Source organism: Lepisosteus oculatus, chromosome 13 (assembly GCF_040954835.1).
Source record: "Lepisosteus oculatus isolate fLepOcu1 chromosome 13, fLepOcu1.hap2, whole genome shotgun sequence".
Taxonomy (NCBI): Eukaryota; Metazoa; Chordata; class Actinopteri; order Semionotiformes; family Lepisosteidae; genus Lepisosteus; species Lepisosteus oculatus.
This window is the reverse complement of record NC_090708.1, coordinates 28780245-28795441: the sequence shown is the minus strand read 5'-3', so window position 1 is coordinate 28795441 and position 15197 is coordinate 28780245. Positions and strand designations below refer to the sequence as shown.

Below are 15197 nucleotides of genomic sequence, written 5' to 3'. Positions count from 1 at the left end.
CTCAGCATCACATAGAATGAGCGCTCTGCATTTCAGCTGGAATAGATCATAACAATGTATGGCATAACTGAATCATGGTAAAAGCATTACACTGTCCAGAGGTGTAAGATGGAATTCTTTCAAATCAATGTGAAAGCAGAATGTAGAAATGGGAAGAGTAATTATGCAATAATAATAAATAATTTATAATCATAAATTTATAATAATAAAATGCAAAAAAGAACACAGAAACTGTTTTTGAAGGCAATGCCACATGGTTGTCTTACTCATATCATTCTCATTTGCTCCGCTCCAAAAAACTAAGAGCATTGTTATCTTTGATTGTAGTGGGGGTGGATATTGGTTGCTGGTGTTGCTTATTGGGGCGTTCCATTGTTTGATTTTCCTTTCCTGGAGGGCATTACAGCAGGTGTGCACGATTCAACTCTGGATGGGGCTTGGTGACGCCTGCCGAACAGTTCTCTTGACTTTAATCTTATTGCTTTCCATTGAGCTCCTCAAGCACATACTATACACTCCAGTGGACAACACAACAGTCTGGAAGTTTTCCTTTCCAGTACTGTGCATTTAATTCCTGATTTCCCTGTTTTGCACAGTGTGCATTACCATGCCTTTACTAGCCATCAGGAGTGCGAATCCTGGTCTGTCCAACTGCGCCGCCTCCCCTTGACAGAATTGTCGCGGAGAAGACCACAGTGCCCTCTGCTGCCCATTCTTCAGACTGCACTGCACTGGCAGAGTCCATACACAGGACTGACACAGCCTTCTCTAAAATAAAAAAATAATAATCCCAGAATAATTCCACAACTGCTATGATCACAATAGCTTTGAATCCTACACAGGGAGTTGCAAGATGCTCAGTGGAGCTGGTAGGCCAGTATGTGACCTACACAAGGCCCAAGGTACAGACAGTGAGCCTGTATCACAATGTTTTATGTGATGTATGTAAAGGTTCTATAATATACTTCTACTGTAAATTCCTGTAAATCCTGTGTTTTGTTTCTCTTTGGTAACACTGAATTCAAATATGAATTTGAATTTGAAAGTGGATCTTGAAGGCAAGGGGGAACAAAAGATTGTTAGGTGAACAGTGACATCTGGTGGGTGTTAGGAGTGCTGTATGTCAGTATGAAAATGCATCTCAACCGTTCCCTCTCCACCTCCAATAAGAATAGTAATTATAATGTTATAGCTATTGTTAAATTCACATTTTTTTCAAGAACCTCAAAGCTGGTCTATCTTGGCACATCACAGCCCTGAGACAGGCCTGGACAGGACAACAGTCCATCACACAGACACAAACACAGACCACACACTCACACCAGGCCCAATTTTCCTAGAAGCCAATTAACCTACAAGCATGTCTTAGGACTGGGGGAGGAACCTGGAGCACCCAAAGGAAACCCACGCAAACATAGGAAGAGTATACAAACAGATTCAAAATGCTAGTATATGCTCTCTCAAAAAACCGAGTGAAGTTTGCATGACTTTTTTGACTTGACAGCTTACAATATTATGAAGACGCAAAGAAGAAACAAGACACAGGTAAAATATAGATGATGCTTAAAAAAAAAGAAATACAAAATACTGCAAAAAATGAAACAGGAGTGTCCAATCCTGATCCTAGAAGGCTGGTGTACCTGCATGGTTTCCAGGTCTCTTTAAAACAGCTGTGTGTCAGAACTCTACTCCTCCAGAGGAGTGTTAGAAGTCATTCTCAGCTACAGGCCAGAAAAACTAAATTGGTACATAGAAGTAAATAATTGGTTTATCAACCTGAGAAAGAGTTCAGTTAAGAGTAAGAACCATAAGACTCAATGTCTCTGGAGCACTGGAGTGGCAGACTCCTGGTCCAGCCTCTCCTCACTGTAAACACTCACAGATGAGTTGGGTTTTGGCTCACAGAGAGTTTATTCATTGCAGCCAAAGAAAGAATAAGTCTGTTTTGGGAAAGAAGTATCTGTAATGCTGGAGACCCAGAGATGGCGCCTAGTGTAAGTTAAACAGAGAGAGTGAGTTTGTGCAAGGGTTTGTGAGGGAAGAAGAATGGAATAGAGAGAGAACAAATTCATGTAATCAAAGGGAAGGCTCCTAGAAACTCAAGAGAATGGGAAAGACGGAGTGCTGGCTGACCTATGGAGGTTTAATGAAGAGACGCCATGTCAGACGGTCTGTCTTCTATTTAGGGAAGTGGGTTTGCCAGATGGTGTGCCAGGGCCTTTGATGCTTGGGAAGGCTGAGAATGGGCAAAGAGAGACAGACGGAGCAGACTGGCAGGAAAACACAGTAGAAAGCAACAAAAAAATAGATAAATTGAAAGAAGAATGCATGCTTCTGTATGTTTATAGCATTCTGCCTCAGGGCCAGAGAGACAGAAACTAATCTATGCTAATGTCACATCTATTTTGTTGCCTTCTCTAGTGTTGCATATCTTTGGCAGCTTTTCTGTGACCAATGAAGTAACTGAACTTGAGACAGTGGGAAAGTAACAAAGACAGAGGAAGTGGATGGGGAAGGTGAAGAGAGAACAAGAGAAGGAAAAAAGGAGAAAATGTGAGAAAGAGGAGAGGAAAAAGACACAGACACAGAGCAAGTGAGAAAGAAGAGGTGAGAAAGAGTGTAAAAGAGGCCTGTTCTTCCCCAGGCTCAGTGCACAGAGACACTGAGACAGTTTGGGTAAAATCCAGTCACACACTTTCTATAGGAATCATCTCTGTGCTGACTGCTTCACAGATCTCTTCTCGGGGTTTAGACAGACACAACACTTTAATTAACTCCCTATTCATTGAGTTCTAATTAGTTTCACAAGGATGCTCTGAGGTTGGATTATGTACTCCCAGCAACTGAGGAATAAAAATCCATTCCTTAAAGCACTTTCCCTAATTCTTTATCAGTGTCAGTGCCCATTCTCATTCGTTAACATTTCCACTTCAGACAGAGGCTCAAGAATTCTGCACCAACCTCTCAAAGATTGCAGTCAAGTTCTTTTCTTGATTAAGTCACACTAGATGATTAAGAAACAGGAGATATCGCAATATATTAACATTCAGAGAGTCCAAATTAATTAAAAGCTGTTGGAGGAGATTAGGAAAGTCCGGTGATGACAGATTCTCTGACATCACTGATGTCCTGTGTATCATACTAAAGTGTTACGAAGTGTCTTTCAGGACCCAATGCAGACAGCACAATCCGTAAGGGAGTGAACAGAAACGGGGAGGAGACGAGGAACTGGGCTTGTAGACAAACAGGGGGGCATGACGAAGGTGTACGTGGTAGGGTGTGGTCCAGGCAAACAGTCCAGAAGGGAGTCCGAAGGGAAATCCAGTACAGACCAAAGTCCAGGGCCGGATGATCCAATCTGAGACAAAAAAGACAAAGTTAAAAGCCGGAACGGTATCCAACGAAGGCTCGGGGAGAAAAAGGGGTAACAGGACCAGGCGCTCCAAGTCCCGGAGTGGCTGGATTGGAACGCCGATAGGAGGCGAATGCCCCCCAGACCGTGGACGTAGGGCGACTTGGTGGTAGGTGGGCCTCCAGGCGTTCCATGTTCCATGGCAGAGCCCGGAACAGAGTGAGCGTCTGGCTTTTAAAGGTGGGCTGGAACAGGGAGCAGATGCAGAAAATCAACTAAAATGTGGAAGAGCTGGGTGCGCTTAAGAAGGAGGTATTACAATCATGACATAAAGACAGTCTTTGTAAAGATACAGAGAGCATCCTGCAAATTTAGCCCCACAGAACCTCTCCTACTATTGATCAATTAATTAATCAATCAACCTGTCCAAAGATCTATTCTTTTTTAACACAATTTCAAATTCATCCATCCATCCATCTATTTTTGAACTTTAATTCACATTTAATTCAGTTCAGCTGGAAAGCAATCTATCTAAGCAAGCAACAGACACAAGACAGGGTACACCCTGGAGGAGACACCAGTCCATCAAAGGGCACACAGATATGCACACAATCACTTGAGACCTAACTTCCCCAGAAGTCAATTTTCACACCAGAAAGTCTTTGGACTATGGGAGGAAACTGGAGCACCCAGGGGAAAGTCACATAAACATTAATAGAACATAAAAAAACTGAGGTCTGGTATTGAACCCATGGCCTTTGATTTATAAATCACAGTAACACTTATCTACGTATCATTGGATGGAACACATTGATGTCTTAATTCATTTCAGACCTTTCAATAACTGAATGATTCTCATTTTAAAGGTTTCAGAATAAAAAGTAAAAGACAGGGAAATGGCTAACATACAAAAATAAAAGTGCCAATAAAGGAAAAAACATTAACTAAAGTGAGGTACTGTAATTAGATGAAAACTGCAAGAGTCTATATTAGGTCCACTACTCATATTATTTTATATAGACTTCTTGACTTGTTAAATTTTTAAACTAATAGAAAAGCAGAGAGTTGAACACTGTAGAAAACACAAATTAAATGCAAAGAACTTTAGACACTATTTAGGAATGGGCAGATTCAGAAAAACAAATTTACTATAGACAAGATCATGCCTCTACCATCATGGTTGCCTCTATAGGGTGCTCCTACCTTTTTGTACTGTTCCCAGTTTTATTAGTCTCAGCTGTGTCTTATCCCCTTTTTGTTATTAAAGTCCAGTGTCTCAGCAGTTCTGGGCTCAGCTTTGGAAGACAGACTCCCAGAAGCCCGCCTACCACCGGGCACAGGAGTGGCCTGATGGCACAGGATTCAATCACGGCATCCTGATCTCTGAGTCCAGGTCTTGGAGCACTTTGCCCCGTTATGCTTTTAATCTTTTGTGTTCCTGGTCCCAGTTCCCTGTCCCTGTTTTTAACCATCTGCATCTTAGATGGACCTGCGTCCTAACTACCCCTTTGGACATCCTTTGGACTTGTTCACTTGCACTCCCCTCAAGCACTGGATCACCTCAGTCACTGCCCCCTGTCTGTAACCCCAACCTAACCCTGCTGTGTCATCCCCAGATGTCCTCCTCCAGAGACTTCCGGATTATACCGTCAAGAATAGGGCCTTTAACAATGTATTTCATGGGAGTCTGACCTGGCTTCCGTGACATCTGGTTAATATGAATGTCAACCATATATCATTAAATGGGTTCATGAATTTGAAGAATACTATACAAAAGATTTAGGTGTATAATGTGATTTGCTTGGTTGTCACCTTTAGCAGCAGGGAGAACAGATAAGAAAACGCTAACTAAAAAAAGGAAAAAAAGTGATAAATTGATATACAGTGAAGACCATTCTCAAAGCACTAAATGACAAGTCAAGAAGACCCTAAACTAATGGAGAAGTTAGTGGAAACATAAAGGAGAGTCTAATATTGACAGATATTTGCATATAAGTCAATATATCTCCGAGAACAAAACTAGACCCTGCAATGGAAAAGGGCTCAACTTATAAGCTGGCTGCCTGGTTGGCAGATTCCTCCCCCCTCATTTCTCGGAAGAGGGGGTTTCATGGCGTTGTCAAGAGAGTTGCCTGTCTGTAAGCTTGATCAGAGCCTCCCGGTCTGCCCGCTGTGCGTCACACTGCCCTGGGAATGAGACTCACCGTTGGCATGGGTTAGATGGGGACAATAGGGGAGAGGAAGTGGTGGAAGAGTCCAGCATGACCCTTGACCCCCCTCCCTCCACCAAACAATGCTAGCACCCTCTCCCAAAGTAGAAAGCTGGACGCTGACTGAGCTGTCCCTCCTGTGCAAGCAATGATAAGGCGCTCTTAATGTGTTTGCTCAGGGGATGAGAGAGAAAGGCCTCTGACGCAGAAGGGCCCATTGCCTGCAGTCCCTTTCATAATAGTCCCCGGATGCCCAGCACACAGACAAACACCTCTCCAAATGTCACAGCAATGGATTGTAAAGTGTAGTTTGATAGGCGCTCTTTGTGCCTGTGTACCAGTTCCCCCAGAGCCAGAGCATTTAAATAGCAGGCCCTTACCAACCAGCCCTGGCAGAAATCAAGAGACCACGGTAGACACACACAGTTACCTGACAAGCCTTGAAGACAGGCGCTCAACACTTGAGGGACGACTGTGCACTTACAGTACGCAGAATCTGACAACGACGGAGCCATACCAGTCTCCGAACAAGAAATTAGTATCCAGGAGAAAGGAAACGGACACAATGCAGTGTGGAGTGCTCCTCGGTGCCTTGGTGATGGTGATGGTGTCTGCAGTGGGCAGTGCCCCTCTTCACACTGATACGTTCCTGACACAGGGAGGTAAGACACACCCATGCTACTCGTACACAGTGTCACTACATGCTCCTCACCCAAGACGAGCTGGTGGGGTTCAGATTCCTCATTTTCTTAAATTATTACCTGGCAAATCCATTATCAAAAATCAGCGGTGTTCATAACTTAGCATGATAATGAATCTTTAAGAATGTTTGATTTTTATGCTCATTGTCTTTTTTTGTATTTTATAATGAATAGTACAATTGGTTTCCTGGCACATGCATATTTCCAACCACCACGTTTTGTTAGGACAGCCAGACTGTCACACGGTGATCGTGCCACCATTCACACAGAATGGAATAGTCTCTCCTGATTGGCAACTAGGATAAAGCGGAAGTCATCTGCAAGAGTGGAAACATTACAGCCTTCACGTGGGCTCTTTCTGGAGTAGATCCTACATTAGATAGATCATAATACCTTCTCTCATGGGGAAGGAATAAACTGTGCTGAAGGCTTTGTGCTAGGAAACCACCTTATCTTGTATGTTATGTGGTTTTCTATAGTTTCATCATGCTTTCACTTCATAAGGTTTTGATTTTTTTTAACAATTTGTAATGTACAACATTTTATCCATCTTATTAACAAGAGAAAAAAGGCAGAATAAAACCTGGGTAGGGGTGTAACTGTACCCTGTCAATATCCTTTGGTTTAATTGTGTAATGGTATAGATTTTGCTAGAGACTCCACAAGGTCCCCTTCATATAAGTGCTATAAGAAAATGAATGGCTGCAGAATTTGCATTGCTTGATTCTACTTTTGAGAAGCCGTTATTGTGTGATTTTATGGTTCTTACTTTCTAAACAAATTTGTGTGGCCTGGGATAGAAAGGTAAGATGTGCACATCAATTTCAAAGTATGATTCATAACTTCTTTAAGTGATGCCTTAATTCAAAGCAGCTAATATTTGTACAGCTCCAGATTTTATTTAAGAGAGCCAAAGTGAAATGACCATGCTGTACCCCTGGAATTCAACACACAACCTTATACTTCCAAAAGCATAGCATTGACCACTCCTTCACCCTGCTGTCTACATGCTCCTAATAGGGAATTGCACACTGCTTATGAAATCTTTCTAACCTTTAACAATAGGAAGTAGTCTTAAAATAACAAAGGAACAAGTAATAGGTTTATTCCATGCTGAAAAAAAGAGGAAAGAGAAAACAACGTTTCGGCCGTGGAGCCTTCTTCAGGTGTGGCTCCACGGCCGAAACGTTGTGTTCTCTTTCTTCTTTTTTTCAGCATGGAATAAACCTATTACTAGTTCCTTTGCAGCCTATGCATGCTGACGCAGCTACCCACCTTAAAATAACAAAACCTGTCCAACATCATAGATTACTGTAGTTTTCGAAGTGGTGGTTTAACTTTAAGTGCTGTTTTAATGAGGATGGGTACTATATACTGTACAGTATGTATGTTTTTAAGAATTTAATAGATGTAGATGCAAGCATTTTAGTATTTACCAAATCACTTTTGACAAAGCCAGATTTAATATTATAATCACGTAAAAAAGCAGATACTTCCCAAGGAAATTCTACTAGAATGTTCAGCACATTATTATTATTGTTTACACAAAAGATCATTAACATAACATTTCACTACTTCAATCTAACCCAGGAAAGGCCTAATTTCATTAAAAAAATAAAATGATTACTTCATAAATTATGCCAATAATGTGACTGCACAATAACACAGTCAAGTGTATCTTATTGTTTGCCATTCATGGAGTGGAAAGATAACAATTATTATTATTGTTGTTGCTGCTGTTGTTATTGTTGTTGTACACAATATGAAAAACTCCAAAAAAGCAAGGAACAAGATAATCAAAACAGTGAGGCAAGAATGTATAAGAACTTGTAATTTTCCTGGGAAGCTAGCAGTTGTGCTATACAGTGATGCTCTTAACTTTTCTTGTTTTTAGTAAGCTTTTTTATATTTTCCTCTACTTTTCTATGGTGAGGCTGTATCCCCAAGGCCCATAATGATGCGCCACCACAACAAATGTAATTATTCTGCAATATTTTCTTTATTATTCTTAAATTTTCTTTAATTATTCTGCAATATTTTACTGCTTTATCCAATAAGCAGCTCTTATGGGCGAGAGCCCATTCCAGCCAGTAAGAGGCACAAGGCAAGATACACCCTGGAAGAGATGCCAGTCCATTGCAGGGTACATACAGTACATACACAAACACACACACACACCAGGGCCAGTTTTTCCTAGAAGCTGATCAAGTTAACAGTATGTCTTTTGACCATGATAGGAAACCCACATGAATACGGGGAGAAATATATAAATGACACAGACAGAGCATCCCAGGAACTGAACCCAGGACCACAGTGTTGCAAAGCAACAATCCTAACCACATTCCCAATCCAGAATCCCCTGGCCATTGACCACTTCAAGCCAATTAAACACTGTAATCTCAGTCTGCCCTGAGTACGATTTGGCCCCAGCAGTGATACAAACAAAGACTGATTCCAGGCCAGGACTGCCTGCATAGCAACCACACCACATCACTATTCACATGGTAAATAACAACGTAGTCAGGGAGTGGGGTGGTGTTACGAGGCTGTGAAGTTTAATAAGCAGTGTTGTTGGTTTAATCCTGGTCTGCCTAGTGGAGTTGATCCTTATTGTACATGCAAGGGGTTAATGTAGAGAATATTTCACATACATTTTGATGACAATTTGTCGGTCTGATCTGTTTGGTCAGTATCAGAACTATAGACCTTAGGACAGCCTAACAAACTTAAAGACATATGACACTAAAGACACCAGACGCTGTCACTTCAGTGATGAGGAAGTTTGAAAGCAGCGCTTCATAATTATCCATTCAGGGTCATGACAACCTCTTTAAATGGAAAGTGATTCAGTCCAGCTGAGTAGCCATGCCAGGGGTTAAAGTGATAAGTACTACCACAGAGCTGTAGGAAGTTTATATACAGTACAGTACATGCAGAAATTATGAGTCAGTATTGTTGAATGATAAGCATGCAGTAAAAAGTATCAAATGAGAAAAATAAAATGCTAAATGTTTGCATTCTTATCTTCCTCGTGGTTAGTAAGGTTACTTCCTTCAAATTGTTGTTAAGGGCTGTTTTGTATTTTTTTTGTGCTGGAAGTTTCTTACATTAAATACATGATATTGAATATCCTGGTGCTTTGTTCTTTGGCTGATATTTAAAACTGAAGATCAGATAAAGTATTTTTGTAGCACAAGGTCTTGATTCCATAGTTTGTCTCTGATCTCTTCAAATTACTCTAGATTAAAAGTCTTTGCTAATTGAGAAATTTGTGTTCTCACATCCAGATGAGAGGAAACCCCATGTCTCCACGGAGAATGGTATAGAGCAGCTGGAGAGGATCCTGAAGATTCTGTCTGCACTGGAGGAGATTCACAGGAATGCTAACATCACACTGGGCACCAGGATCACTGGAACACGGGGTGAGGGAGAGGAGGGAAAAGTGAGAAAGGGAGAGGAAGTGTGAAACTGGGAGAGAAGTCACAAAGATATCAAGACAGAAAACTCTTCCAGGTTTCTTGGTGGATCTTGCATTGCTCTATTACAATCCTGGCCTCCTAATAATCCCCATCTATGAATTGGCTACATTAATCTGCTCTCCTCCCCACTGATAGCTGATGTGTGGTGAGCGTTCTGGCGCACTTTGGCTGCCATCGCATCATCCAGGTGGATGCTGCACATTGGTGGTGGTGGAGGGGAGTCCCCATTACCTGTAAAGCGCTTTGAGTGGAGTGTCAAGAAAAGCGCTATATAAGTGTAAGCAATTATTATTATTATTATTATTATTATTATTATTATTATTATTATTATTATTATTATTATTATTAATTATATGGCTGAAGACAAGTTCTCTTAGCGCTAGCTAATTGTGAAAGTCATCACTAGAATGGAGGTGGACTGGTGATGTGGCTAACATCATGTCCAGTTTACAACTGTTGAGCCCTGGATACAATGGCACCTTCTGTGTGCCAATTGCATGTTCATCCTTTATTCACATGGGTTTTCCCCAGTTATTCCAATGTCCTTCGACCTCCCAAGTTCATGATCTACAGTGTGTTTGACTGGCTATTCTAAACTGTTCCTATATTTATGGCCCCGTAATGGTCCTATCAGTCTTTCTTCGTGTCCTGTGCTGTATGTTGCCATGACACTAGAATGCCTACAGACTGATAGATGGAGTTCTGTGCTCTCTGATTTGTACTGTGAATGGAGAACAGTGACTCATTTCCTTTAGGTGAGTTTGGAGACAAAGTTAGAAGACATAAGAGTGATCAGTGAGTAACTGCATTGTGAATTCTGTGCTAACTAATCATTCTATTTTCTCGCAGCTAATTTCCGCGCCGCGGGGAAGAGAAACCGAATGGTAAGTTTCTGTCATGCTTCTTTCTTCTATCTGGTGCACCTCTGTTTCATTACATGCCAATAGTAACCTGCCCCCATTCTCTGCTTTCACCATTTTTACTCAGGTATAATAAAGGTATAAGGTATAATTTCTTAGTTCTGTAGCTAAATAAACAAAAGCCTGAAAATTAACCCAAGAACAAAGAGCTTGATGGGTGCAAACTTAAATACCTTCCACAACCCATGGAGAGTATAAAGATTTCCTGTTACAGCAATAGCTCTGTCTGTTCTCCTTTCTCAAAAGTGTCTGTATTGTGAATCTCTGACAGGGGGCATCAGAAGAAACTCACAGAGCTGCCACAGCTCCCCCTGTGGATGAGACAGGAACTGCAGCACGTCCAAGTGATGACCTCGCTGACTCCCAGACCTTGCCAGGGAGAAGTTTCAAGAAGTCCCTCCCTCAACCACCAAAAAAACCCAATAAACGAGGTAAGTAACACCTTGAGTGAGTTATATTAGTGTTCTATATTCTATCATTACATTCCAAAAATAACAGAGTGCGCATTATGTAGACTGTTTTACATAATTGTTATTTAAACTGTTTTATATGCCTTTTGTTAGAAGCCCATACCAGAGTTACCTTGGATAAAGCCTATAAATTAACCTCATTATTCTAATTTGTATTATTGCTTAACTTCTTGTGTAACTAGATCATAAACAGCTGCCCAGGCTCTCTGCAGTATTCAAGGATCTGTACTGGTTTGAGTGTAGAGATCCATGTTGTGTAGGGTCTATATGTATGTCCTTGAATTACAACTTATTTGTTTTTGTGGTGTAAACAACTGGTACAATGATGTAATTACGAGTTTGGGTGGAATATCAACCAGAAGATCCTGTCATTCTCCAGAACAGAGTTCTACTATTGATCTAGTGCCCCTTGCTGATGTTGCAATAATGAAAAATTAGAACAAAATCGAAGCAGAATGGGAGAGTTGAGGTGACTGTGTCCACTTGTTGTCCTACTGTATATTCCCCATCTCCAGACCTAGGTTTCCACTAACACTCCACTTTTTTGATCTAATAAGTAATATATTTAATGAATTATGCTCTTTGTTGCAACCAAACCAGTGAAGTTCCTTTAAAATATTACATGTCTGAAAGGCAGGGAAGAAGTTGAACTTAGTGTTGCTTTGTCTCACTGTACTTCTCTGTCTCCTTTTCCTTTTCCTACAGTCTGCTTCTGGAAATACTGCTCCCAAAACTGACTCCTGACCTTTGACCCAGGACACTCTCTGAAGAGTCCCTAACTCAGCACTTAGCAACGACGGAGAGAGCGCTAACAGCGACCTTTTCAATAGGCCAATAATAACATTACTGACATCTGTCGGCACACTGTATGTCCCAGACCTGTGTACTGCCACTGTACTGTACATCAACCACTACTGCAACCTAAAGATCAAATAAATGTTACAGTATAAAAGCGAATAAACAGATTTTTATTTTTATAAGATTGCCAGGTGTCACTTGCAGAGTTTATCAAAGCAAACAAACAAAAATGTTGTAGGCTCTGTTACCAAGGCTACAGTGTCTCATGGCCTGAAGTAGGGAATTTATTTGGATCCTACCCTTTTGAAGAAAGGTCTCTCACTCTCTCTTCTTGTTTGTTTCCTCTTTCCACTCTTTTCTGTTTCTCTTTTTTTTGGAAACTGACACAAGTTCCCTATCAAAGCACCATGCTGTCCAGCCCTGTAAAACAGTTTCTTCTGAGCACTAAAGCACTGAACGTGTGTCCAGGCAGTTGTCAGTCCTGACATTACCCCAACAACTCAGTAATTCATAAAACAAAGCCAAAATGCCAGCAATGAGTATGCTCTGGGAAAAACCAATAGAGATGGGTAACTGGCAGCTCCCTGCTCGCCATGTGTCTCAATTAATGCTGCAAGGGGTTGAGACCTAAGTCTGAGCACACTCAAGCTCTCAGACTCTCCTGTCCCCCTGGTGGAGTCTTGGTGATTCATGAGCAATAGAGATGTGTATTACAGCAGCATTCTTCTTTTCCACTTGGAATGGTCACCAGTATAATTTATCTCTCAAAACCTTTTGATTAATAAAAAATGTAGGGTTTTCATGCCCACATTTTCAGGCAGACCTAGAAGGTGTAGGTGTGAATTTCTTTAAGGAGTTGTGTTGAACAACATACTGTAGGTTACAATCACTTTGGATCTGTAACATTTCTGTAAAATCTAGGATTTTTTTATCTCACTGTGTATCACAATTCAATTCTATACATACAGTCCTGGGGCCTATATGTAATAGAGATGTTTAATAACACAAGGCTTCTCAACACTAGCTGTCCACATGGTACTGATTTATCCTGCTCATATAAATTTGCTAAAAAAATCTACAAATCCATGTTTTACATGTAAAATTCACAAACCAAGTTGACAAACTGCCAATTCAGGCAGAGGAGGCTGTGTCCCACTTTCCATCTTTTTGGCCATTAATACTAATATATCAGTCTTCTTTGTTGTTCAAGCAGTGGGATTCCTCTTTTACCTCTCCCTTCCACAGTTTCAGTAATCTTTCCATCTGTGGAACTTTGAAAGAATTCATCATTTGAAAAAATGCATCAGAAAACTTCAACTTTGATCACACCTTACACTATTCTCCCTCACATGTAAAGATACGTACTGTATATGTTATTTTTCTGTTCTGCTTTTCAGCCTGCAAGTAGTCTCCATTAACATTTGCAGCCTACACCCTTACACTGCTCTTCACTCAAACTACAGTAAAAATGTATGCTAACTACAACAAAGAATTTATTTAGAATAGTAATTTATATGCATTTTATACAGTCATCCTAACAAAAATTCGGGACTCATCTTTTGCAAGTGCCTTAGCTCTCCTACTTTTTATTGAGCATCTTTCCATCAACAGTCACACATGCTACGTTATTGTATCAGATGATGAGTTTATCATTAGTATATCAGACAGATGTGCCCTTGAATTACATTCCCAAAAGGCCTTTAGATTTTTTAAACTTCATTAGTACTACAACATTGGAAAGTCCTACTGCATTTAAACATGTTGTCCATTGTGTGCTCATGTCTGAATAGTATAATAATATTCAATTTTTCGTTGTGTAACCACACAAGGATTTAAACCACTTTTTAGACTGGAGGACTAATCAACCTAATATTTCTGAACTTTTTTTGGGATGGTTTTTGCTTGTCTCATCTTTAAAGTGAACAGGAAATTCTCCATAAAAAGGACAGTGAGCTATGTATCATGAGGAAGGCTTGACAATGACTCATGAGGTTGATACTCTCTTTTTTTCTTTTGCTCTGCTGATCTGCCCCTGAACAACTCTGGTCTTTTTGAGCTGTATGAATCACTTGTCCTCTGAAGAAGATGTGGAATGTTGATGGCAAGCACAGATCCAGGGATCCTTCTTCATGTCTGTGGCTCAAACATCTCTATAGACTCCAATGAATTCACTGTAAATTAAAACAAAGAGAGCTGAAAACACAGCCCTTTGAATCAAAACAAATTTTTGTGTTAATGTTCATCTTCACAAATCATCTACAAAACACTATTTGAAATATATATTTCTTTTTTTATTTTGTGAGATTTGTAAGGCATTTACACACAGGTTGCTTAAGTTGTGTTAACAACCATACCTACATAGATATGAAACAATCAACTCAAATTTGCAAACGTTGCATTAGGCTGCTAGTTAAAAATAAGCTTATATATGAGAATACATTTTTATACATACTACTATTCCTTAGAAAGATATAAAAGTATCCAAAGGAATAAACAAGGAAATGACATAAAAGAAAAATTAGAGTATCTCGATACTTCTTGTTAGCATAATTCTAAAATTGTATAAAGACGTATATATATCATGTATATTGTAGGGTATGAAATCTGAATTGTCCAGAGATTTGATTCAAACAATGGCCTTTAAGAGTGTCTTGTATGTGAAATTACTGATATTCTTACAATCTGAAGAGACCTGGGGGAGTGGGAAGTTTCATTGTATCAAGCCCATTTTACATTTTACATGTTGCAGCAAATATGTCCAACCCTGTAAGTGGAGGGCCACAGTGTAGTAGGTTTGACCGTCTCTTCAAATTATCATCACCTAAAGCAGGGGATCCCATTCACCTGCGGGGTGTTGCTCCAGCCAAGCACTCAATTACACAATTGAAAACTTAATTAACTTCATAATAGGTATTAATATAATATACATATTAGGTATTCATTTGATCTATTTGACTCTTTTCAGCTCTTAATCATATTGGAGGACACCTTTGAACTATTGCATTTCATAAGTAAAATAAAATCCCAAAAAAGGTGGACATATCCAATCGAGAGACTAATTTGTTAAATTAAGGCTGTAATTAGATGATTGAGCTCAGCTACATGAAAACCACCAGGTGTATGGTTCACCAGGACCAGGACTGGGGACCTGTGATCTAAAGGACTGGGAAAAAAATTAAAAAAAGTTCAAATAAAACAATAATTAGTGGAACTGGGCAGATAACAACTGTGCTACAATGAAAAACTGCAGACACAGAAGTCATCTAG

The 15197-nt window shown here is 40.2% G+C and overlaps 2 protein-coding genes across 3 annotated transcripts in view; one reads left to right on the top strand and one right to left on the bottom strand.

The window, feature by feature from the left end:
• The first annotated feature begins 5976 nt into the window (after window positions 1-5976).
• Window positions 5977-12083, top strand: urp2 (urotensin II-related peptide). Its single transcript, XM_069197473.1, has 5 exons — window positions 5977-6224; window positions 9551-9685; window positions 10592-10626; window positions 10934-11093; window positions 11838-12083. Exons 1-5 carry the CDS (start codon window positions 6128-6130, stop codon window positions 11867-11869), a joined length of 459 nt encoding a protein of 152 aa, XP_069053574.1. The 5' UTR covers window positions 5977-6127; the 3' UTR covers window positions 11870-12083.
• Window positions 12080-15197, bottom strand: part of LOC102683754 (chloride intracellular channel protein 5-like) — a 49149-nt gene continuing 46031 nt past the window's right edge. For both annotated transcript variants that reach the window (XM_015361826.2, XM_015361827.2), the window contains exon 7: window positions 12080-14101. The gene's annotated coding sequence lies outside the window, so the exon portion shown is untranslated. The remainder of the gene's footprint in view (window positions 14102-15197) is intronic.